This window comes from Mesoplodon bidens, assembly GCF_964165515.1.
Source record: "Mesoplodon bidens genome assembly, chromosome: 4".
Lineage (NCBI taxonomy): Eukaryota > Metazoa > Chordata > Mammalia > Artiodactyla > Ziphiidae > Mesoplodon > Mesoplodon bidens.
In genome coordinates, this window is record NC_138160.1 from 115,541,584 (window position 1) to 115,566,597 (window position 25,014).

Genomic DNA, 25,014 nt, shown 5'->3' on the forward strand with positions numbered 1-25,014 from the left:
TCCTAATCCAGGGCTCTTTCTACTAAACCATCTGCCTATCATGGACTCTTTAGATCATGAGAAAACTGCTGGACTCTTTAGAAACAGGAACTGGGCCAGAGCTTCCCAGTTGGTAATACCCTGGGGAAGTGAACTGAGGGATCCCTCAGCTTGTTCAAACCCAAACCACAGAGGTTATACCCAACCTGTTTGTTGGAAGATGTCCATCCACATTACTGGATGCTTCCATAGCATCTTCGACAAGTGTGGCAGTTTATGATTTGGAAGTTTCTTTTAGCATCTATAGTCTCTGGCACAAGGACCAGACAGGGCTGGGCTTGGAGGAATGCCGAACACAGGAGGTGAAAGCTTTGGGAGGCCCCGGTGCTAGAGCTACTGATCAGATGCTCAAGTGTTAACTGAATGGATGTTGAGACACAGAAGGACCACAGTGTCAGGCACAGGGCCACAGTGCCTGGGACAGGCCACAGTGTGTGATTCCTATCATCAGGAAAGTCATTGAACCGGTTAAGGCAAAACAACATGCTCAGAAAACAGCAGCAGCCAGGACAGACCATGATAGGGGGTACAGCCTTGGCATGGACTAGGGGTCCCAGCTTTTTCTACGAGTACCTCTTAAATATATAAAATGGAGACCAACCCAGAGAACAGCTGTTTACTTTGTGTCCACAGATTAAGAAAACACATATGACAAGAAGCTACCATGGATCATCAGTGTATTTAAGTAATTGTTATTGTGTTCCCACAATAGCACCTACACATATGAGAAAAATGGCCAGACATGTATGTGAGATATTTTAGGAATTCTGTCAATCTATAATGTTTGTGGATTGGTGGGTCCCTTGAAATAACCCCATGCTGCCCCCTTCCATTTGAGAGCCTGCTGGCCCAGAGGCATACGAGCACAGAACACTTGGTGAGCCTACACATTGCTAACTGGGGACCAGCAGGGCTTCATCAGTGGGTGGCAGACTTGTTAAGGATTTTCTGGAGAAAGTGACCTGTTGAGAAATGATGTTGTATTTCCACCCCACCCTAACATAGGCACACAGAGGAGGACTGGTGGCACTCTCCCTTCCAGAGAGGCTCCTGAGGCCTGGGCCCTCCTTACCTCAGTGGATCAGTGACCAGTCACTGTGTTTCAGCTGACTTTCCTGTTTCCAAGGTCATGACCCACTGAAGAAATTGAACAGCATTGCCTGAAAAAGGAAAGAAGTGAAACTTGTTCGTGTTTGTGTCTGGGAAGGGTACAGTGGGATGCAGTGGCAGGACCCTGGGTTCTGAGAAGAGGGGCACTAGTGGCTGATCTGTGGGGACCTCAGCCTGCATCCGAGCCAGTGAAGCCTCTCTGAGGTAGGAGGACCCCCCAAGGAGTGGCTGCATGTGTACCTGTTAGAACTGGCCAAACCTGGACACCTGTACTCTCTGCAGAGCTCCCTGCAGAGGCACCTGCCTACAGAGGGACCTCCTGGCCCAGGCAGGAGCCAGCAAGCAAGGCACCAGACACTGCTGCTGAGCGGTGGAGCCAGACAGCCACAGTGTGTGCTGTGGGGACTGAGCTGGACCAGGCAGGGGAGCCCGGAGGAGGGGTCCTTTTAGAACTGTGTAGGCCTTCCTAAGCTCCTAGGTGAAGGTTAGGAAAAGGGTGGGGGGCAATTTTATCAACTTTGAACATCCTGCTCGTCTTGGTGTAGGGTGCTTGAGTTGACCCTAAATGAATTTGGGAAAACAAAGAAAACCACAGGCATCCTGAGTGTAACTCTACCTACCATAGTAAAAGACTCTTGATTTAGAGAGTACAGCAAAAAATGGCCTTAATGGCAAAGTGCTCATGATAAGAAATAATCAAAATTTGATTCATCATCTTATCCTCATTTTAGAACAAAAAATTCTCATTAGAGAAACTAAATACATTTCATTCTAGAAGGAAATATACCTAATGTGAACCCTTCACTTGCATGTGTGCACCCCAAGCCAAAGCCCTGAAGGTTCCAGAACAACAGGCTGAGGGGCAGTGGTTCAGTGTGAGGAGGGTGCCTACTTCCTTCCTTGGGTTCCTTGCACAAAGACAAATCCACATGTATCAGTTACACATATTTCCAAGAGCTGCTTGCCAGCAACCTCCCAAGTCAGTTGTTAAGGGTCACCAAAATTTGTTTTACACAAACTAAATTTGGTCCACTGCTAGATTTACCAGAAGCTCTGATTCGGCGCTTTTCTAAGTCTAGCTGCCAAGGCTCCTGGGCAACTCCTTCCCCAGCTGAGCCACAGAGCATCTTGTGGTCTGAGCAATTGATCAGAATCCCAGCAGTCTTCTGCTTTGTGGTCCCTTATGAATTGTCCATACCACTATTGCTAAAGTAGGTGGGCCCATAACTACTGTCACCCAAAAGAGATTTGCTTCTCATTGAGTGACACGTCATTGATGTCACAGAATCCTTTTGCCTTGAAAAGCAGGAGAGGCTAGGTAGGCTTCTTTGCTCTGCCTGAGTGACCAAAACAGTTTATTTCAAGTCTAAGACGTCATTTTCTCAGTAGGATGTGGTGTCTGGTGCATGCCATGGTCAGAACTCACCAACTGTGCACTTACAAGCTACACCTTTTATGGAATGTAAATTATACCTCAGTTAAAAAACAAACTAATAAAAACAGGCAGAGGAGGCCAGAGGAGAAGACAAGGGCTATTAAGAGTGATTGGTCTTCATGGGAAAAAAGGTGAGACTTAAGAACAGGGAAGAAGTCCAGCCAAGAATGCATCATCTCAATGTAATAACAAGGACACATCAAACAAATCTCAGATAAGGAAAGTTCTGTTAACAAGAAAGGGGGTGGTGTAGTCTTGAAAAATGGCAGTGTCATTAAAAAAAACAAAGAAAGGCTGTGGAAATGCTCCAAATGAAAGGAAGCTAAAGAGACATGACAACTAAATATAATACATGATAGACTGGATCCTGTCCTGGGGGTTGGGGAGGAACACTCTAAAGGTCAGCATGAGATCACAGGAAGGTATGAGCATAGACAGTACATTAGATACAAGTATTGTCCATGTAGATTATGAACCAGGCTGTTGTCCCACCGTATGTAGAATGGTATCCCGAGTCTTAGGAAACACAGACTGAAGTATTTAGGGGCAAAGGACCATTTTGTATGTAACTCACCCTGAAATGGGTCAGAGAATAAAATTATGTATGCATGTGTGTGCAAAAGAATTTCCTTATTGCTTATTTTGGGAGAAAAAAATGAAAGTACAGATTTGGTTCTGGTTTGGGTCTTGATGTCAAGGCCGGTTCTCATTTGGCCAAGTGTTTTTCCAATTTTATCAGATTCTCTCCTTCTATCAGTAACTCCTAAAAGCCACATTGTACCCACAGCTGATTCATGAAAACACTGACTCCAAGTCAGGTCACTGTTACCTGGAGATGAACATGGCCCAGGCAAAGTTTAGGCCCTGGGACAAAGGCATCTGTTCAGTTTAATTGCACACACATGTTTGAGTGAAAAGTAGGGGGCGGAGTGGGAGAAGAGGGGGAGGGAGGGAGAGAGCATACAAACAATAAAACAAATAAGGTAAAATGTTAACAATAGGTGAATCTGGGTAAAGGTGTTCTTTTTTGTACTTTTTTTTTTGCAAATTTGAAATTATTTCCAAATAAAAAGTTTCTTTAAAAATATTGGGGTTGAGGGAGGTGGAAGGAGTTCCAAGGGCTCCACAGTATCAACTTGTGTCCAGAAGGCCTTGGCCACCAGTTCAGACTCGTGTCAGTATTCCAGGTCACCATGACAATTCTATTGCTGTAATAATTGTAAATGGATAATTTTCAAGCAGTAGAAGCTAGATCGCTTATGTTACAACCCTAGGAGAATGTGAGAGAATTTCCTTATTGCTTATCCTGAAAAGAAAAGGAAAAAAGTACAGGTTTTTTGTTGACAAAGTCAGTTGGAGGTTGGACAAGTTTTTTTTTTACAACATCTGTCCCCCAAACAAGCAGAATGTTATCAGGACATTCTCTTTCAATCAGTAACTTCTGAAAGCTACATCATGCCCACAGTTGATTCATGAAAACCTTGACTCCTGGGACAGATCACTGCTACTTTGACATGAGCATGGCCCAGGCAAAGTTAATATGTTGGGACAATTAACATCTATGTGGGCTAACGTCAAAATTTCCCAGGATGACCCTGGTGGTATCATAGTGGATTTGGGAGAGAAAGGGGTGTTCAGTGACCTCTCAGTGGATTCTCAAACACCACAGTGTCTGATCTTGCTCTGAGCTCAGAGGGTCCTGTGCCCCTAAAAGTGGCCACCATCCCTGCTCACTCCCTGCTATAGACTATAGAATGAGACTCAGCCTCCTGCCCACGTTGTAGTTGGCCTAATGCACGTGGCCAGGATGCCTCTGTTCCCCCAACATAAGAAGAAAATACAGGATTAGTTTGTTCAAGCATACTTTCCAGGCAAATAGGAACCTCCCCTTGGACCTCGTCTACTTCCGGGTTGAGTGAAAAGGACAGGTTGTACTTACTCCTAAATCTCTGGTTTGGACTGTGGCATCATGAAGCTGAGTATTTTTTCCTAACCTTCATTTGATAAAGATGGGGCTATGTAGGGGGCTTGGATGTTCACCTGTATAACAAAAGTGATCTGTCTCTTAGCCAGCACATGTAAAACCCCATTGAGAGGGTGCTTACAGGAATTAAACCCAGGTGGCAAAATACGCATGTGGTCACAGGCAAGCTTCATTCTGTTTCTGTCCTGGCCATGTCATGTTAGTTCTTCAAGAAGGGAAAGTTGAACATGAGTCTGCTGTATCTGCACTGGGACTAGGAGGTCTCTCTGGCCATGAGTCAAAGCTGTGCTGAAAGGTCCATAGCAAAGTAGACAGGCATGAGGCAGGGAGATGGAAGAAGCCCGATGGAAGAATTAGAGGAACAGACAGAGTCACTACTTGCTGGCTACACACATCCTGTAAAGAAGCTACTGATATAACAACTGATAATCTGCCAGCAGAGACCCCAGAGGTCAGCTAAGGAGACAGCACCCTATGCCCCTGGGCTTTGAGGGGCCAGTGGCACCAGTACTGCCCTACAGCTGTTTCAGGGCACAGCCTGGCCAGGGCTGGAGAGAGTCAGTGAGAACATGTCCAGCCCTCCAGCCAGTGCATCCTGCACCCAACTCACACCAGTCAGCTTGGTCTCAGTAATAATCTGGTGATAACACTGCACCCCTACAGTGTTCCTAGCACCATGCTGAGCTCTTTATAAGTATTACCTTGTTTATACTCACAACAGCCTGTTCTCTTTTTTATTTAAAAAATACAATTTTCCAACTTTATTGAGATACAGTTGACATATAGCCTTGTGTAAGTTTAGGGTGCACAATGTGATGATTTGGTACACGTATGTATAGTGAAATGATTACCAAGATAAGGTCAGTTTACACATCCATCACCTCATATAGTTACCATTTTGTGTGTGTATGTGGTGAGAATGTTTAAGATCTGCTCTCTTAGCAACTTTCAAGTATACAATACAGTATTGGCCTGTCCCCTTTTCAAAGGTAAGGAAACAAAGGCTAAAAAGGTGCTTACCAAGGTCAGAAAGTTGGTAAGCAGGGCCAGGATTTGGAACCAGGACAGTCTGGGTCCAAATCTCATACACTTTTTACCACACTATGCACGAGTACACACACACACACACACACACACACACACACACACACGTGTGTTGGATTTTCCAGCCTCTGCTTCAAGAAGGAGCTTGGTAGCCTCAGCATATCTGATCCAAGGCATTGCACAGTCACATCTACTCAAAAAGACATAGTGATGGTTGACCGAGAACCTCTGGGCATTCTAAGGCGACAGGTGCTTTATCACCTGGCTGGGATTTTGTCCAGTCTGGCTGCACATGCTGGCAGGAGCTCCCTGTTGGGACTTCAAAATCCCCGTTTGAGTTGCCAAGACGGTCAGAAGTTTTGGTAAAAATCAATTGGTGACGTGAGTGGGAACTGTCAATGGGCTGGGCTGACTCCAATGCCAGACAATGGTCATTCTCTTGCCCCCAGGTCACTTGCCATCTTTTTGCCCTGTCTTTGCAGCCAACCTTGGTTTGAAGCCCAGGGTGGCAGCTCTTGGGGAGCAGCCAGCCTACCAGGGGCCTGTGCATTGCATCATAACCATCGTGCGGACTGAAGGCCTGGCAGGGCTGTACCGGGGCGCCAGTGCCATGCTGCTGCGGGACGTCCCGGGCTACTGCCTCTACTTCATCCCTTATGTGTTCCTGAGTGACTGGATTACGCCCGAGGCCCACACAGGCCCCAGCCCCTGTGCTGTGTGGCTGGCAGGCGGCATGGCAGGTAAGGGCAGCATGGCTGATTCCTGCCCCCATGCTGACCATGGCAGCAAGACAGCTGGGGAGCCTACCATGGCCTTCTCAGCCCTGGGGAAGGGCAGGGTTCATCCAGCCACTCATCCAACAATTCTAAGTACCTGCTATGGCCAGACCTCACCAGGCAGACGAAGGGCTAGGAATGGGGAATGGTCCCCCCTCTTTCTCCCATCCCCTTCTCTCTGAGTCCCTATTTGGACTCTTGCAGCTTTCAGCTGGAAGGTATATTTTGAGCACTTGCTCTGTGTCAGGTACCACTGAGCTTTGAAAAGAAAATGTGTTATCATGGCTCACCTTTTTTGAATACTGGCACCCTGCAAACCTTTCCAATGTGAGATTTTTATTAGCCCCAGAAGGTAGGAATCAGTCTCCCCGTTTTTCATGTGAGAAAACAGGTTCAGTGTGACCAACTCAAGGTCACACAGCTAATGTAGATAGTATAGTAGGGACTCTGCAGTCAGAAAGATCCAAGTTCAAATCCACACTTAGTCATTTTGTGACCATGGACTGGTTACTTAACCTCCTTACTCAGAACCCACGCTGCATCCCCATTTCACTTTGGGTAAAAGTCAATGACCTTGCAATGGTTTCAAGACCATCAGCATTCCAGCTGCCTGTTACCCTTCCGCACTCATTTTTTTGCTACCGTCCCCTTACTTTGATCTGCTCCAGCCACACTGGTCTCTTTCCTGCAACTTGACCGTGCCTGGCTCTCTCCCCACCACAGGGCCTTTGCACTTGCTATTCCCACTGCTTGGATTTAGCAATGCATAGGTCACCAGGGACTTTGACAAGACCCATTTTGATGAAGAGAAAGGTATGAAAACCTGATTGAAGTGGGATCAAGAGAGAATGGGATGGGGCTTCCCTGGTGGCGCAGTGGTTGAGAATCTGCCTGCCAATGCAGGCGACACGGGTTCGAGCCCTGGTCTGGGAAGATCCCACATGCCACGGAGCAACTAGCCCCGTGAGCCACAATTACTGAGCCTGCGCGTCTGGAGCCTGTTCTCCACAACAAGGGAGGCCACGATAGTGAGAGGCCCGTGCACTGCGATGAGGAGTGGCCCCCACTTGCCGCAACTAGAGAAAGCCCTCGCACAGAAACAAAGAGCCAACACAGCCAAAAATAAATGAATTAATTAATTAAATTAAAAAAAAAGAGAGAGAGAATGGGATGAAAGAAATTGGAGAACCCAAACAACACTTCTGAGAGATTTGAATGTGCTGTATGGGGAAAGGGAGAAACACAGCTATAGTCAGAGAGGGGTACAGAAGTCAAGAGAGGATTGCTTCTCAAGAAGGCGGGTAACTGATGGGAACATACTGTATAGCACAGGGAACTCTATCTAATGCACGGTGGTAACCTAAATGGGAGGGAAGTCCAAAAGGGAGGAGATGTCTGTATGTGTATGGCTGATTTATTTTGTTCTGCAGTGGAGGCTAACACAACATTGTAAAGCAACCAAACTCCAGTAAAAATTTTTTTAAAAAAAGGCAGGTAACATGGTATGTTTGATGCTGATGGGAAAGATCCACTGGACAGAAGAAAATTGTCATTCCTCCTCCTCCTCCTCATCTAATCAGCTGTGCTTGAAACTTAGGAAACACATACCAGAGCCCACATCTTAGCCACCAGACCCCAGTGTTCCCGTTTCCTGCCTTGTGCCTGAGGCCTGGCCTGTGCCAGCTCCCAGTAAGTGCTCAATAAGTACTTCTTGACTGAGAAGGCAAACAGGCCCCAGCTTCTCTCATTTCTGGTGAGAGCAGATGCGTGTGGCCTGGCAGTCAAACCTGGTTTTGAAATACCCTCGCCCATGGGCTGAGAACAGGGGAGTGTGCCAGGGCAGCACCTGGGCTGACTCCAGGGAAAGCGGCCCCATTTATCCTGGAAGAAGGCAGGAGGGAGGAGAGGTCCAGAGGTCTCCCAGAGGACCAAGGGCAGGAGGCTGGGATGGGAAGGGGGCTGGGGACAGGCTAAGGCCTCTTTTGGGAGCCGCTGGGCAGCAGTTACAAAACGTTGCAAACCAGCTGCCTTGGACTTTGGCATCGGTTTGTTTTTCTCTCCCCATCAAAGAATGTGCCAATTTCTCTGTTTATACAATAACCTGGCGTTGTTTTCTTAGAGTCCCTTAAAGTCACAAAGTACTCAAACCAGGACACCTGAACTTATCCAATGAAGATGACCCAGTGGCACATGGTCCTAAGGCTTCTATTCCACATCACTGGAAAAGATAAGAGCTTTTAAAAGACCTGCCCCTGCTCTTCTCTGCAATCCTTCAGCTGACCCTTCCTTGGCAAGCAGGCTATCTGAAAGTGTTTGTTTAGCATCTTCTTCATGTTCAGAGTAAATCCTGCCTCTGGGGAGCTGCCAGCCTTCAGCCTCAGGCCTCACCCTGATCTCCCTCCCCTGTGCCCGGAAAGTACTATGGGGCCTGTTCCTGTTCCTCCAATAAAAGCTGCTAATAAAGCTTTCTGCTTAGGAAGCACTAGCGATGGACCTGGAACTGTGCTAAATGCTTCACATGCATCAGGTTATTTGTCCTCATAGCAACCCCATGAAGATAGGTACTGCTGGCCCATTTTACAGAAGACAAACCCAAGGCCTAGAGGTGGCAGGAGACTTCTGCAAAGTCCCACAGCAAGTGGTGAGGGAGAATCAAGAACCCCCTTCATAGGTCCTGACCTTGAGCTCTTTCCACGTCCCCCAGCAGCATATTAAGCCTCTGAATGGTGGAAATCTGCAGGGAGCCGGGTCCCCTCCAGACCCCAACCAGCCAGCCCCTGATACCTATTTGTTTCTCTCTTAACAGGAGCAATTTCTTGGGGGACAGCAACTCCTATGGATGTCGTGAAGAGTCGACTGCAAGCTGACGGGGTTTATGTAAACAAATACAAAGGTGTCCTGGACTGTATCTCCCAGAGTTACCAGAAGGAAGGTCTTAAAGTAAGCCCCACAGCAGTCATGCAGGGTCAGTGTCAGTCCCTGGAAGGTAGGGTCAGAGATTTTGGAAGATGTGAGACTACAGGGAAGGGACTCAGGAAACCGAGGTGCTGGCAGTTAAATTATGAAGCACTTGTTTCATCCAGTCCTAGCCCCGGCCTGGAGGAAGAAGTGGGTGTGCACCCAGCTGATGGGTTCAGAGAGGACCGGTAACCTACCTGAGGTCACACAGCTGGTATGTGGCAGAGCCGGGGTCTGGACCCACATCTGTGTTACCAAAGCTGGCCTCCTCATCTAGAAAGGCTAGGAGCTCCCTCCTCACTCCCTGCTCAGCACCTCAGCCTCACCCCTCCCATAAGTGGGAATTCCCAGAACCACCTCAATCATCACATCTTGCAGGTTCCAATTCCCTGATCTCTCTTCTGCTTTCCACCCCACACAAGTCCAGACCCCATCACCTCTGGTCTTGGCTACTGAGGCAGCCTCTAGCCTGGCCTTGTCTTCCTTCTCCTGAACCTAAAGGGCTTATCCTAAACCCAAGCCTCTACTTGCCTCTAAACGATCTCAGAATGAAGATCAGGTTTCCACATGTAGTGTCCAAAGTTATAAACATCCCCATCTATCTTGCCTCCCACTATACCCCCTAGTACCCTCATGCTTGCTCTTCCTCAAATGGGCCCCTGGCTTTCTTTTTTTTTTTTTTTTTTTTTTTTGGCGGTACGCGGCCATGGCTCACGAGCCCAGCCGCTCTGCGGCATGTGGGATCTTCCCGGACCAGGGCACGAACCCATGTCCCCTGCATCGGCAGGCGGACTCTCAACCACTGCACCACCAGGAAAGCCCCCCCTGGCTTTCTTGGCATGCCTCTTAGAGTCAGCAGACTTGAGTGCAAAGCCAGGCCTGGCTACTTGTGAACTGGGGGAATCCAGGCAAGCTTCCCCTCTCTGGGCCTCAATTTCTCCAATGATAATCACCCCTACCATGAACAGCAGAGATATTTGTAGGTTAAATTAAATTAGGCATATAAAAAGTGCTCAGTTTAATGTATAACACATAGAGAACATTTAGAAAGGGTCATCTGTTTAGCATTAGCATTAGTATTAGTATTAGTAGTTTTATTAGTGTTAATGTTACTACTGACCTCTGGGCCTTATCTCACGTGACTGCCTCATCCCAAGCCCTCCAATCCTTACTAACTGCCACTCCAGTGTGTCCAAACTTCTGTTTTTTTGCTCCAATGGAGTGCCAGAGCTTCTCCTCTGGAAACCTGGACTTCCACAAAGGCTCTCTCATCTGTGTGTGACCTCCCAAGTCAGTGTTCTCCAGCTGCTCCTGGACTACAGCCAAGAGTGGCTGGAGCCAATTCACAGGCTACTGCAGGTTTCGCTGCCAGTACTGAGGTCTGTCTGCCTATTAGCTGATGCACAGGTGGACAAGACTCCTCTTGGGTCCCTTGGTGTATGGTGCTAGATCCCACAACTCCCACAGAGGCACTTTTGTTCGTGGATGGATGCTGAATTTTTGTTGTTGAAGTGAGGACAAAATAAGGGACATTTTGGGCTGCCATGATGCTAGTGTCACTCTCCCCATGTATTTACCTTTTGTGAGATTTTTACAATATCTCTTCATACAGCTTCAAGTTACTGGCTAGTGATTTTATTTCAGCCTGCAGGGCTCTCTTGAGCATTTCTTACAGGGTAGATCTAATGGTAATGAACTCCTTCAGCTTTTGTTTATCTGGGAATGTCTTGATTTCTCTCTCACTCTTGAAGGATAGTTTTTCTGGATATAGAATCCTTTGTTGACAGTTTTGTTTTTTTCCTTTCAGCACTTTGGATATATTCACCCATTGCCTTCTGGCTGTTAAAGTTTCTGATGAGTAATCTGCTGAAAGTCTTATAGAGGATACTTTTTATCTGCTTTCAAGACTCTCTCTTTGTCTTTCAAAAGTTTATTATAATGTGTCTTCTTGTAGGTCTCTTTAAGTTCATCTTACTTGGAGTTCATTGAGCTTCTTTGATGTTTATATTCATGTCTTTCATCATGTTTGGGAAGTTTTTGGCCCTATTACTTCAAATATTCTCTGCCTCTCTCTCTCTCTCCCTCTCGCTCTTCTCCTTGGACTCCCACAATGAATATGTTGCTCTGTTTGATAGTTTCCCACAAGTCCCTTAGGCTCTGTTTACTTTTCTTCACTGTTTTTTCTTTCTGTCTCTCAGACTCAATAATTTCTCTTGTCCTATCTTTAAGTTTGCTGATTCTTTCCTCTGCCTGTTCAAATAAACCTTTGAATCATTCTAGTAAATTTTTCATTTCAGTTATTCATTCATTCATTCAGTGCTTTTCAGCTCCAGAATTTGTTTGCTTTCTTTCTGGGTTTTCTATTTCTTTATTGATATTTCTATTTTGTTCACATATCATCTTCTTGACTCTCTTCACATCTTTCTTTCGTTCTTCAAGCATCTTCAAGAAGGAGATTTTAAAGTCTTTGTCAAGTAGATATGGTATCAGGTCTTTTTCAGGGACATTTTATTTTGATTTTCTTTTTCTTTGAGTGGACCACACTTTCTTGTTTCTTATATGCCTTGTGATTTTTTTTTTTTTTTTTTTTTTTTTGTGGTATGCGGGCCTCTCACTGTTGTGGCCTCTCCCCGTTGCGGAGCACAGGCTCCGGACGTGCAGGCCCAGCGGCCATGGCTCACGGGCCCAGCCGCTCCCCGGCATACGGGATCCTCCCAGACCGGGGCACGAACCCATATCCCCTGCATCGGCAGGCGGACTCTCAACCACTGCGCCACCAGGGAGGCCCTGCCTTGTGATTTTTAATTGAAAACTAGACATCTGAATCTAATAATGTGGTAACTCTAGAAATCCAATTCTCCCTCTTCCCCAGGGTGTAGTGGGTTTTGTTATTGTTTTTGATTGTTGTAGACTATCTCTGTGCCAATGATCAACCAGAGGTGTAAACTTAAGGTTTTCTCAGTGTTTTTCTGAGCCTGTGCCTTTCCCTGGGCATACGCAGTCACTTTCTAATTTTTCTCATACATGCAGTTGCTTTTGAATGTCCTAGTCTTTAATGTCTGGCTCCCAAAAGAGGAAAAATAGAGAAATGAAAGGAAGGGAAAGGGGCACCATCCCTTTAAATTCCCTGGAAGTCACTTCAGCCAGTGAACAAGGGGGTTTGCAAGATGGAGGGGGAGGTTGAACAAGAATGACTGCCCTCCTCTTTGTACCTCATGATCAGAAACAGCAATCAGTGACCAGAACAGAGATGTCCAGTATTTGGAGGACAAGGTTCTCATTGCACACCCTGGTTCCCACAGGCTGTGTGCAGGTTACTCCAGGAACATGTGCATAGATGCCTGCCAAAGGGCTTGGGATGGGGGGTGGGTAGCTGCTACTGTGCTAAATGCTGACATTGACTGAAATTAACCACTGCCCAAACTCTCCCCTGGAAGTTGGAAGCCTTCAGTAAACTCCAGAGTTCTAAAGTAGTTACATCAGACAAATTCTATCTGTGTAATAGTTATCTAGGTGAGGAGACAGAGTCCTGGTATTTTCTACTCTGCCATGTTCCTAGAATTCTCATCTCAGTTGTTTTTTTTTCTTTTCCAGTTTTATTGAGATATAATGGACATACAGCACTGTAGATGTTTAAGGTGTAGAGCATAATGATTTGACTTACATATATCATGAAATGATGACCACAGTAAGTTTAGTGAACATCTATCATCTCATATAGATACAACTTAAAGAAATAGAAAAATACTTTTTTCCTTGTGATGAGAACTCAGGATCTACTCTCTTAACCACTTTCATACATAATGTACAGCAGTGTTCATTATATTTATCATGTTGTACATCCCCTCCCACCACCCCTCACTTCTGGTAACCACAAATCTGATCTCCTTTTCTCTATTTGTTTGTTTTAAAAGTATAATTGACCTACAACACTTTGTTAGTTCCTGGTACACAGCATAGTGATTTGACGTTGGTATGCATTTCAAAATGATCACCATGATAAGTCTAGTTACCGCCTGTCATCATACAAAGATATTACATAATTATTGACTATATTCCTCACACAGTACATTTCATACCCATTACTCACTTAGTTTGTAACTGCAAGTTTGTACCTGTTAATTTCCCTCACCTATTTCTCTCCTCCTCAACATCCTTCCCCTTTGGCAACAACCTGTTTGTTCTCTGTATCTATCACTCTGTTTCTGGTTAGTTATGTTTGTTCATTTGTTTTGATTTTTAGACTCCACACATAAGTGAAATCATACAGTATATGTCTTTCTCTGACTTACTTCACTTAGCATAATACCTTCTAGGTCCATCCACGTTTTCACAAATGTCAATATTTAATTCAGCCTCGGCTATTGTAAATAATGCTGCAATGAACATAGGAGTGCATGTATCTTTTCTAATTAGTGTTTTTATTTTCTTTAGGTAAATACCCAGGAGTGGAATTGCTGGATTGTATGGTAGTTCTATTTTTAATTTTTTTTGAGGAACCTCCATACTATTTGCCATAGTGCTGCACCAATTTACATTCCCACCAACAGTGTGCAAGGGTTCCCTTTTCTCCACATCCTCACCAACACATGTTATTTCTTGTCTTTTTGATAACAGCCATTCTGACTGGTGTGAGGTGCTATCTCATTGTGGTTTTGATTTGCATTTCCCTGATGATTAGTGATTTTGAGCATCTTTTCATGAGCATGTTGGCCATCTGTGTGTCTTCTTTGGAAAAATGTCTTTGCAGGTCCTCTGCCCAGTTTTTAATTGGGTTGTTTGGTTTTTTGATGTTGAGTTATATGAGTTCTTCGTATATTTTGGATATTAACCCCTTATCAGATATATCATTTGCAAATATCTTCTGTCATTCAGTAGGCAGCGTTTTCATTTTGCTGGTAGTTTCCTTCACTGTGAAAAAGCTTTTTAGTTTGATATAGTCCCATTTGTTTATTTTTGCTTTTGTTTCCCTTACCTGAGGAGACTGATCTCAAAAAATATTGCTAAGATTAATGTCAAAGAATGTATAGCCTATGTTTTCTTCTAGAAGTTTTATGGTTTCAGGTCTTACGTTTAAGTCTTTAATCCACTTTGCACTTATATAGGGTGCGAGAAAGTAGCCCAGTTTTTCCAACACCATTATTGAAGAGGCTTTACTTTCCCCATTGTATATTCTTGCCTCCTTTGTCATAGATCAATTGCCCATATAAGCATGGGTTCACCTCTGTGTCCTCTATTCTGTTCCATTGATCTATGTGTCTGTTTTTGTGCCAGTATCATACTGTTTTGATTACTGTAGCTTTGTAGTATAGTTTGAAATCAGGGAGCATGGTACCTCTAGCTTTGTTCTTTGTTCTTAAGATTGTTTTGGCTATTCAGGGTCTTTTGTTTTTCCATCCAAATTTTAGAATTATTTGTTCTAGTTCCATGAAAAATGCCATTGATATTTTGATAGGGGTTGCATTTCATCTGTAGATTGCCTTGGGGAGTATGGTCTTTTTAATAATATTAATTCTTCCAATCCATGAGCATGGTATATCTTTCCAACTGTTTATGTCATCTTCAGTATCTTTCATTGATGTCTTATAGTTTACCAAGTACCTTTTACCTCCTTAGTTAGATTTATTCCTAGGTATTTTTTATGCAATTGTAAATGGGACAGTTTTCTTAATTTCTCTTTCTGATAGTTCATTGTTAGCAACAAATTTCTGTGTATTAATTTTGTATCCTGAAACTTTACTAAATTCTTTGAAGAGTTCTGGTAGTTTTTGGGGGGCATCTTTAGGATTTCCTATGTATAGTATCATGTCATCTGCAAACAGTGACAGTTTTACTTCTTCTTTTCCAATTCAGGTTCCTTTTATTTCTTTTTCTTCTCTGATTGCTGTGGCTAGGACTCCCAATACTATGCTAAATAAAAGTGGCAAGAGTGGATACCCTCGTCTTCTTCCTGATCTTAGAGGAAATGCTTTCAGCTTTTCACCATTGATTAAGAAGTTATCTGTGGGCTTGTCATATATGGCCTTTATTATTTTTATCATAAATAGATGTTGAATCAGTTGTCATTTGTATTTTTTTAGCAGAAGCACAGTTTGTGATTCAACCAACAAATACAGAGTGACACATAAGAGAGATTCAAAAGAGATGCTCAGTTTTTATTTGAGATTTTTTTTCTATTTCCCCAAATATTAATGTACCATTTTCCCAAAAAGTCCTGTAGAAGCAAAATATATTACTGATATTATTTCCTCCAAAAATTTACTGTGTTCTGTTAAAAGCAAAGTCCTAGAAAACAACTGAGGTCAGATGATTGATTTCTTAACCTCAAAAGTGTCTGACCCACAGTTTATATTCAGAGACAGGTTTTAAGCAGAGATAGCAATATTCAACTTGATTAACCACATCATTGACGGAAATTATTTTTTATTAGTTGCTTAAAAAATTTGTAGTATGTGGGGTTTTCCTGGTGGCGCAGTGGTTGAGAGTCCGCCTGCCGATGCAGGGGACACGGATTCGTGCCCCGGTCCGGGAAGATCCCACATGCCGCGGAGCGGCTAGGCCCGTGAGCCATGGCTGCTGAGCCTGCGCGTCTGGAGCCTGCGCTCCGCAACAGGAGAGGCCACAACAGTGAGAGGCAAGCGTACCACACACACACAAAAAAAATTTGTAGTATGTGAACATAGGAAGCTTCAAAAGGTATAAGAGGATATACTGTCTAAACGTCCTCCTGTGACCCCCTGCTAGTCTTCTCTCAAAGGCAATCACTGTTATAAGTTTCTTGTGATATATTTTCAAAATATTCACAGCCTATGCAAGCATATATGTGTGTATGTATATTTATGTATGTTTGTATATGTGTTTGCATATAAACATACATAGTAACATGATTAAAAAAATAATCTTATACAGCTCTGGAAAGTTGGGTGGTCTCACAGTCAGATCCCCAGCAGCGGCAGGTGGAGCATCTTTTCCCAAGGCCGAGGGATGGCTCCAATCCTAGTGAGCTTGAGTGCTGGCTTTGTGGAGTACGCATTCCCAAACAGTTTTACTGCAGCTCACTGAGGCTGCAACCTATTCTCACTTCCCTATGGAAGAAGAACTCAGTGACAGTAAAGAACTGGAAAGGAGTGAAATAATGGCAATGGTACCCAATTTTAGTAACCCTTGTAACTCAGTGATTACCAGTAAAGCAGTCTTTATGGTAAGGGAACTAGTAAGTCCATGGACTTCTGGGGCATTCCCAAGTCAGAACGGTAGAAAGGTGGGGTAGTGTTGGATCCATTCTCTGCCTGCTCAGAGGATTGTCCTAAACCACATGGGCCATGGCTCACACATGGAGAGCTGTCATCTGCAATAAGGAGGCTGGAGGAGTGACTTGATGTCCTCTAGCTCCACAGAGGTGACTGTTGTGAGGGGGTTTGTGACAGTGGGATGAGACTGGATGACTCTAAGGAGAGATGGAGGGGACCATTTGTAAGTAGGCACCAGTGTTGGTTACTCTTTGTTCTGCCACTTGGGGGATCTGAAGGCCTCCCTCCACTCCAGGAATCCCCACTACCACAACTACCACCAGGATGCTTTCAGCCCAGAGACCATTCTTTTTTCACATCAAGGAGTTTGTTCGTTCATGCATTCATTCATTCATTCACTCATTCATTTATCTGCCTGTCCATCCATCCATTGATTCATTTAATAAGATTTATAGAGGATGCTCTAGCAAGCACCATGCAGATGCTAGGGATTCAGATGTGAGCCACACACACAGCCCTGCTGTCACTACTCTGACTGGGACTATTAATGAAGGGATAGACAAGTCATAGGTGATTGGAGGATGGTGTGAGAAGTGCTGTGATGGCAGAGATACTGAGGGCACAGAAGACAGTGGGCCATAATCCTACTTGGGGTGGCCATGGCAGGGCTACCAGAGGGTATAGCCAAGTCTGGGGAGGATTCCAGCAGAGGGGACCAGAAGAGGCTCAGTGGTGAGAGAGAGCTGGCCTATTAGGAGGAATGAATGGCAGGCCAATATACTGCCCACAGTGTCAAGTGTAAGAGGCAGCTCAGAGAAGTGCAAGGAGAGAGCATGTGGGTCCTGGAAGGCCAGGGAAGGGTATGGACTTGACTTTGGGAAGTGGGGAGCCATTGAGGATTCATGAGGAAAGACTCTGTCTACTGTTTTTGTGTTCCAAAAGCCAAGGTGATAGCCAGTAGCTCTGCACTATTTTTGCCATCTTTGGGCCTCACAGCAGAGCAGGACATAGCTAGGGGTAAGTAGGCACCAGTGTTAGTTACTGTTTGGTTCTGCCACTTGGGGGATCTGAAGGCCTCCCTCCACTCCAGGAATCCGCCACTACCACAACCACCACCAGGATGCTTTCAGCCCAGAGACCATTCTTTTTCACATCAAGGAGTTCGCTCGTTCATGCATTCATGAACTCTGGCTGCCTGAAGTGGCCCACGGCTCCTGCACGGCCCAGTGCCATGGGAGAGGAGGATCACATTTCAAGCTGCATCCTGCCTGGCTTGCCTCGCCTTGCAGAGCCAAACCCCGGTGCACATGGGAGCCTCTGTGTGCACCCGGCATGGAATTTTCCTCTCAGAGGCTGACCCAGTTCCTTGCTCCTATTCAGTCACCCTGGCTGAGCCTGTGGAATTCCATAAAGGTTAGACATTAGAGAGGAGTACTAATGTTACAAGGAGGCTTCTTGCCCCCTACCTGAATTGCTCCAGGGTTTGGCTGGGCCACTTGCTCACCTCTGGGGATCTTAAGCTCCCTTCCCTGGGGCCAAGCCTCCCTCAGCCCCCAAGGTACACTGAGGCCCTTCTCTCTCCTTCCTGACAAAGCTGCACATCCCAGGCTGCCACGAGTGCCATGGTGCAGGCGCCTCTCCTGAAGGGATGTCTGTCACCTGATGTCCTGGCCCATGACAGTGGCCTGCACCTACCCTGACATCACAGTGTCCAACAACTAAGAAAATTGGGGACATGTAAGGGATTTCTACCTTCTGAAAATTATAGTACCAGGTCTAGTCCGTAAACAGTAAATTATACAGGCATCAATAAACAAGTTTACATCTTATACCTGACAGTTCTCAGGTCATTCACACTTGGGTAGTGATTTGCCTTCAGACATGTGATCTCTTCCCAGAGAAGACATTTAATGACATTCCACCTCTCATTCTACCCCTCACCAAGGCCTTTATTTATTCTCATCATGTTCTAGGTTATACTGTAGTTACTCCTGAATGGGGCTTATCTTCCCTAGTAGGTTATCAACTTCCCAAGGGCTGGAACCACATCACAGAGATCAGTGTCTACCCAGCACCACGCAGGAAGATTCAGAATGGAAGGAAAGCATCTTACCATATTCATACCTAGGGGTGAGGACAAATACAGTCTTCTTGTATTAAAGGCCGGGTTTAGGCCACTGGTACTACTCCTCAGCGCTCATACTCATGACCAAAGTGGAGTGCTACTCTGTATGAAGTGGTGACTACTGATAATAAGGATGGTGGTGTGATTGTCAACAGTTAAGGAGTGCTTTACTGCTGGACAGGCACTGTGAAAATGCCTTTAAGAGCAACGTCTCCTCTATTCCCTCAAAAACTGTAGGAGGTCAATAGTATTATTACCCCCATTTGACAGTTGGGAAAATTGACTTCTAGAGACTTTGCTATTTTCCCAAGTAACACAGCTACTAACTGGCAAACTGTACCTGGACTCCAGGTGTGTCATCTTGAGCAGGGCCTGAGTTCCCCCTACCCTGCCCCTTTGGGGACGTCCTGTGAAGCACCTGTCACAGTTGTTGGTCATGGCCGGGTGCTCTACCACTGCAAAGCGTGTGGAGCTCTGACTTGCAGAGTCCCGAGAACTGAGCATGTGTGCGCATGCTCACGAGAGAGCGGAACAATTAAGCGAGTGTTTGTGGTGTTCGCGGGACTCACCTGTTGGTTCATAGTATGTAGCGCATGCGTACCGGGCCTGCGAAGGAACGCGCCTTCAGAAGTGACGTGGCTGAGGGCGGGGGCGTGGCTGGGGTGTGTGTGTGCTGGGCGGGGGAGGGTCTCCACCTTCCCGGTCCTTTGGGCTCTGTAGGGTCCAGCCTGGGACAGGGGGCTGCGTGGGTGGGCAGCAGCGCCGGCCCTGGCTCTGCCCTCGGTGGCAGCCCTGCGGAAGGTGCAGGTCAGTGCCCTGTGATAATGCCGCCTCCTGCCAAAGGTGTTTTTCAGAGGCATCACGGTCAATGCCGTGCGGGGCTTCCCCATGAGCGCGGCCATGTTCCTTGGGTACGAGCTCTCGCTGCAGGCCATCCGCGGGGACCACGTGGCGACCAGCCCCTGAGCGCAAGGTCAGTGCACCTCCTTCCCAGCCACTTGTGCCCTCCTGGAGCTTAAAACTTCCTTCTTTGAGGTGAAAATGGTGTGGCCTTCTGAAATATCCCTCTGTCATTTGTTTCCTGTTTAATCTGTGTTAATTCTGGAATTAACCACCTTCTTGTCATCAAAAAGCCCTTCTGAAATGCCCACCTGTGGCTGATGGTGAGCTGGACGCTCAGTAACTGAGGCTGGCACAGAACTTACCTGTTTATAGTGAGCTCACCTATCTGTTTCCCATTCAGTAGCTTCAACAGCCCTTGGAGAGACGCGTGTTTAGCTTCACTGTACAATTTAAATAACCCAGGCTCAAGACTGAGGACTTGAACCAGGGTGCCCACTGCCTGTTACACAGGCAGCATCTCCCCATCTCCCTACTGAACTCAGTCTAGGTCTGAGGACAGGCTCCCAGAGCTCTAGAGGACAGCCTCTGCTATACCATCCCTGCCTCCCTCACCCTCTCCTTTTCCTGTTCTCATTGTAGAAAGGTCACTGCAGCCAAAGGGATCTAAAAACAGAAATCTGAACAAGTGACTCCCTTGCTCCAGTGTCCTCAATGGCTTCCCATTGCCCTCTAGGTTATGTGTCGGTCCTTAACAGCCTCGTTCTCACCAGCATCTTAAACATACCATCCTCACTCTAGCCTGTGGGTCTTTGTGCATGCCGCCCTTGCCTGACACCCTCTTCTCAGGCCTTCCTCTTGTTTTTGGCCTCACCAACTCCTCTTTGTTGTCCAAGCCTTGGTGTAGAGGTCTCCTCCTCAAGGAAGCCTGCCCTGATGTCTCAGCCAGGAGGATGTGTGCCTGCTGTAGGCTCTGCTGTGTCCCTACCACATGCCCTTGCGTTATAACTGCCTGCCAACTTTCCTCACACCCCAGCCAGCACAAAGGTTCCAGGAGAGCTGTAACTATGTTTTCACCTCTGTATCACTAGTGCTTCTCACGAAGCCTGAAACACAAATGGCCACTCAGAAACACCGTTGAGTAGATGGATGATCAACTTCCAATATCCCCTCAATTCCTCCCCTTCTTTTCCTCCCTTGTTTCTCCTCTAGCCCCAAACTAGTTGTTTGCAGAGCTCAGAAGACAAAGTGGGATGAGTCACTGAATTTTCTAGAAAACAAGACACCATTTTGCTTCAGTCGTGGTGACTGCACATTCTCTCAAAAAGGATTGTCTTCATTAGGAAGGTCTAGCCAACCTCCCTGTTGACTGCCCTGGGGCATCAGAGTCTGGCTAGGATGCATGGATGGGGCCAGACCCTAGAGCCAAGGGAAGGGCAGGATGGATCAGGCTCATGAGAATGAGCTGAGGCCCAGCCCTGGACGCTGGCTTTAAATCACATGCTTTAGCTTTTCACTAAAGCACCTATATCCACAGCTTTCTGGCATTTTGCCCTCTCTTACTAAAGGAAAAGGGCAGCAACACATTTTGCATAATTAAATATCCTGGGTAAAGAGTCACTGAACTTGGGTTATGTCCAAGACAGGGAAGAGAAGTCTGGTTCTTAAAGCTGTGCTCAGATACTGGCCACATCCCCCTTTTAACAGATGAAAGTGACTTTAAAAAAATCCTATCATAAAATCAATGCATTTTTATTGTAGGAAAAAATAGAAAATACAAATAAACAGAACAAAATAAAAATACCTGTAATCTCATGACCTTGCTAATATTCTTCCAACTTTTTTATCCCCCAAATGGGATCCAACTTTACTCAGTATTTTATAACTCACTCCTCCCATTTACTAGTTCAGGACCATTTTTCCATGTCATTAAATCTTCAGCTGCAAAGCGGGTTTAATGCTAAGGCTTCACAGATCCCAGAGTCGCTGGATGCTTGCCTGAGCCATGGCAGCCTGCCACTTGTGGCCACCCTGGTGATTGGCTGCTTCAGGAGGAAAGAAGGCGTTGCTAGCAAGCCCGATCCTGATTGTCCTGGATTTGGCCTTTCAGAGCAGTGCCCCAACTGGAAGCTTTTCCTTCTGAAAGTGCTCTGATAGGACAAGGGGCACAGATATCTGTGTGCCTTTTCTTTGCTGGGGTGGCTAGGGGGCTGGTGCCTCTCAGGTGGAGGAGGGTGTTCCCAGTGACTCTTCTGGAGCCTCATCTTGAACAAGCCTCACCCAAGGAGTTCAACTTCCTGCTCTAATCCAAGAACACCAAAGCCCTTTAATGAGTCCTGGATCTGAATTTATCAAGTCGGGCTGAGATCTCAGGCAGGTCATGCCCCAGGCAGCAGTAAAACCCACTCTTTGAAGACAAGGCAGCCAGTGCCTGCCTAGTAATCTAGACTGAGGACAGAGTGGGATGAGGTAGTTAGAGAATTAGGGAGCCTAAAAAGTGGTGGGATGCTGTCTATCCCGATTTCTGGGCACAGGTGGTGGGAACGGCGTGGAATTGTTTCCAGGTGCCTGCAGGGAATAGAGTCCAGCCCCAAGCAGCTCCAGCCCCCTTCCAACCACTGGATACAGAGCCCTCCCCCCGCCCCCAGCGCCCGCCCCGCCCCGCTCCCATGAAGTCCTGGAGAGAAAGAGCACTTCCCTCTCACTCATCCACTCAGTTATCTCGCTCCCAGATCACACATATGAGTGACCCAAGGATCATTTGAAACCCAGTAAATACCGCACAAGGTGGTGGTTTTGTGATGTGGTTCGTCTTGTCTGTTCACATGGAGAAACCAGGACCAGACTGTACGAGGAAGATGACTTATGGTGGTAGAAGTGGGGTCCCAACCACTGCTCAGCGGTCAGCGCTTGTGAATCCAAGCACTGACCTGAATTCTCAGGTCCGAGGCCTGTGAATCCAACTGCATCATCCCTACTGGCCCACCAGCATCCCCTGCCCGCAGAGCTTTCCTGGAATGCTGCTGGTCCACCCTCTGCTGTGATATTCAGACTTCATTGGCCCACTTTCAACTTCAGGAAAATTTATTTTCAAGGCAGGAAGATACATGTTTTCCTACAATATCTTTTATCAAACTTTTACAGATAACCCCAGACAACCTCATAGCCTTTCCCCAGTCTGTTCTCATGGCGGTACTTTGCCCAGTGTTGCTTCACAAAAACAGTTTTCAGATGGATTGACTCCTGGATCTCGCTGACTGATAACCCCAGTTAGATGAAAGTCTTACCTTTCCTCTTCTTCCCAGAGCCAGCATCACCTGACCAGGGCCTCATTCTGCTACAGCTGATGCTGATGGCGGCGTCTCTAGAACCTGCGGTAGCGAATTTACTGAAGAGAAAGAACGCCTCCCCGCCGACCCTCAGCCAACCGGTCTCACCTCCGGGATCCCTGCTTTCCCAGTTGAAAACACTCTTGCTCACCTCTGGGCTGGGGCCGCTGAGCGCTGCCTTGGAAGGACCTTTGATTCATGATCATCTATTTCAGATCCTCACTGGCACCTGATATCAAGCAGGATCAAGTAGACCCTGCCCCCAAGACTGCTGTAAACTCACTGGGAATTCACAGAGGAGCTGGAGTTGTCTCGAAGTTCCCAAATAAAAACATTTCTGTATCAGATGCTTCCGCCTGGCTTCCAAGAGACTGGCCACCCTCATTATTCCCTCTGCTTAGACCCCTGTGGATGTCACCGGCCCAGAGAGGAGCCTGCTCGACACAGGTGAGGAGAGGAACTCAGATGGCAAGCTCGCTCCTTTTTCCCCCGCTGCCTCAGGTGGGCAGGGCGGCGGGGAAGCCTTGTAGCAGGTTTCTCTTCCCCGGACAGTGGCACGCGTGGCTGCAGCATCTCCGGGATGGCAGCATTGAGCACAGGTCAGGTGGGCGTTCTCTGGGCCTTATTTTCACATGGAGGACAAAACAGAACAAAATGAACTCTTTGTCCACAGTCTGATTTCCATTATGATGTAATCTAAATTTTACTTCTCCCTGGGACCACGTGGGGAGGCCACTGCTCTTTTGCTGTTATGTGTCCATGATGTCACTGCCACTTCCACGCCCCCAAGAGCGTCCCTAATCAGTCATACAGCCCCTTCCTCGTGAGCTGAATGCAGCTCCCGAATCCTTCTCAACACAGTGCCCTGGGAAGCCGCCACCAGCCAGCGTGATGCATCTCTTCCTGGCTTAAATCCTGGTGGGGAAAATATCCTTAGATTCCCCACCACCACCCCTTTTTTCCCCTTGAAAGGGTCTTCCTTGATTTTTCCACTGCCTCCCATCCCCCTTGAGTGATTTGGAGAATGTCTCTGAAAATCCCTTCCCCCAGCAGACCCAGCACCAACACAAAGCATGGCTCTGGCACCAAGTTGAAAGTGTTCAGTCTCCTCAACTTATGCTGTTACTGTAGCAAAGGGTTCCCTGCTTGAAATAAAACCCTCAGTATGGTCTCCTTGATTTTTCTCCTTTACTACCCCTGGCACTGCGAGGTCCCTGGGCAGCTCTATAGGCTGTGGTCTAAACTCTTCATCCCTCCAGCAGCAGGATGTTTGCTCATTCCTTCAGTCATCAAACGTTTTTGAGCATTTACTACATGAAGACGCTGTCCTTGGTGTCGGGGACAACCATGAAGGGCCCCTGTGGTACTTCCATTCTGGCATATTAGAGACGGTTCTGTTTACATGAGAGATGGGTCTGCATGCATCGCTGGGCCTGGCAGGCACTATGGATGCTGGTGAAGAGAAGCTGACTAGCATCTGGTTCATTCCCAGGGGAACCTGAGGTGTTTTGTATAACACAACCCAGAACATGTTTCTTAAGTCCTCCTCAGCTAGACCATTTCCTGGCGCTGCTGCTGGTTGCCAGTTTGTTCAGAAGAGTCTTGTATTCACGAGGCCAGGTGGGGTCTTCTGCTGGGTGCTCCTGATGAGCTGAGATCCACAACAACCTTCTTCAGGTGTCAGAACCTGTCCCAGGTTCTTTTGATCATCTTGGCTCCTCTGCGTGATTGAAGGAGGTAAGTTAACATGGAAATATGATGCTGGCCGTATATTAAGTGCAAAAATGAAGTGGAAGGGTAAAATGTGTGATGTTACTCCTTTAAAAATATACATGTTGGGGCTTCCCTGGTGGCGCAGTGGTTAAGAATCCGCCTGCAGGGGACACAGGTTCGAGCCCGGTCCAGGAAGATCCCACATGCCGTGGAGCAACTAAGCCTGTGCGCCACAACTACTGAGCCTGCATGCCACAACTACTGAGCCCGTGAGCCACAACTACTGAAGCCCGCGTGCCTAGAGCCCATGCTCTGCAACAAGAGAAGGCACCGTGAAGCCCACACACTGCAACAAAGAGTAGCCCCCTCTCGCTGCAACTAAAGAAAGCCCGTGCGCAGCAACACAACACA

The 25,014-nt window shown here is 46.6% G+C and overlaps 1 protein-coding gene across 6 annotated transcripts in view; it reads left to right on the forward strand.

Moving 5' to 3' along the window:
• Window positions 1-24,355, forward strand: part of SLC25A48 (solute carrier family 25 member 48) — a 43,755-nt gene extending 19,400 nt beyond the window's left edge. For 2 of the 6 annotated variants that reach the window (XM_081232008.1, XM_081232010.1), the window contains 2 exons: window positions 6,062-6,352; window positions 9,195-10,393. In XM_081232008.1, the coding sequence (XP_081088134.1) occupies window positions 6,062-6,352; window positions 9,195-9,538 (635 nt within the window). In that variant the 3' untranslated portion in view covers window positions 9,539-10,393. Of the gene's footprint in view, window positions 1-6,061; window positions 6,353-9,194; window positions 10,394-19,564; window positions 19,695-22,866 lie in introns of those variants that run through there. The other 4 variants (XM_081232011.1, XM_081232012.1, XM_081232009.1 and 1 more) reach the window with 4 other exon arrangements.
• The last annotated feature ends 659 nt before the right edge of the window (window positions 24,356-25,014 follow it).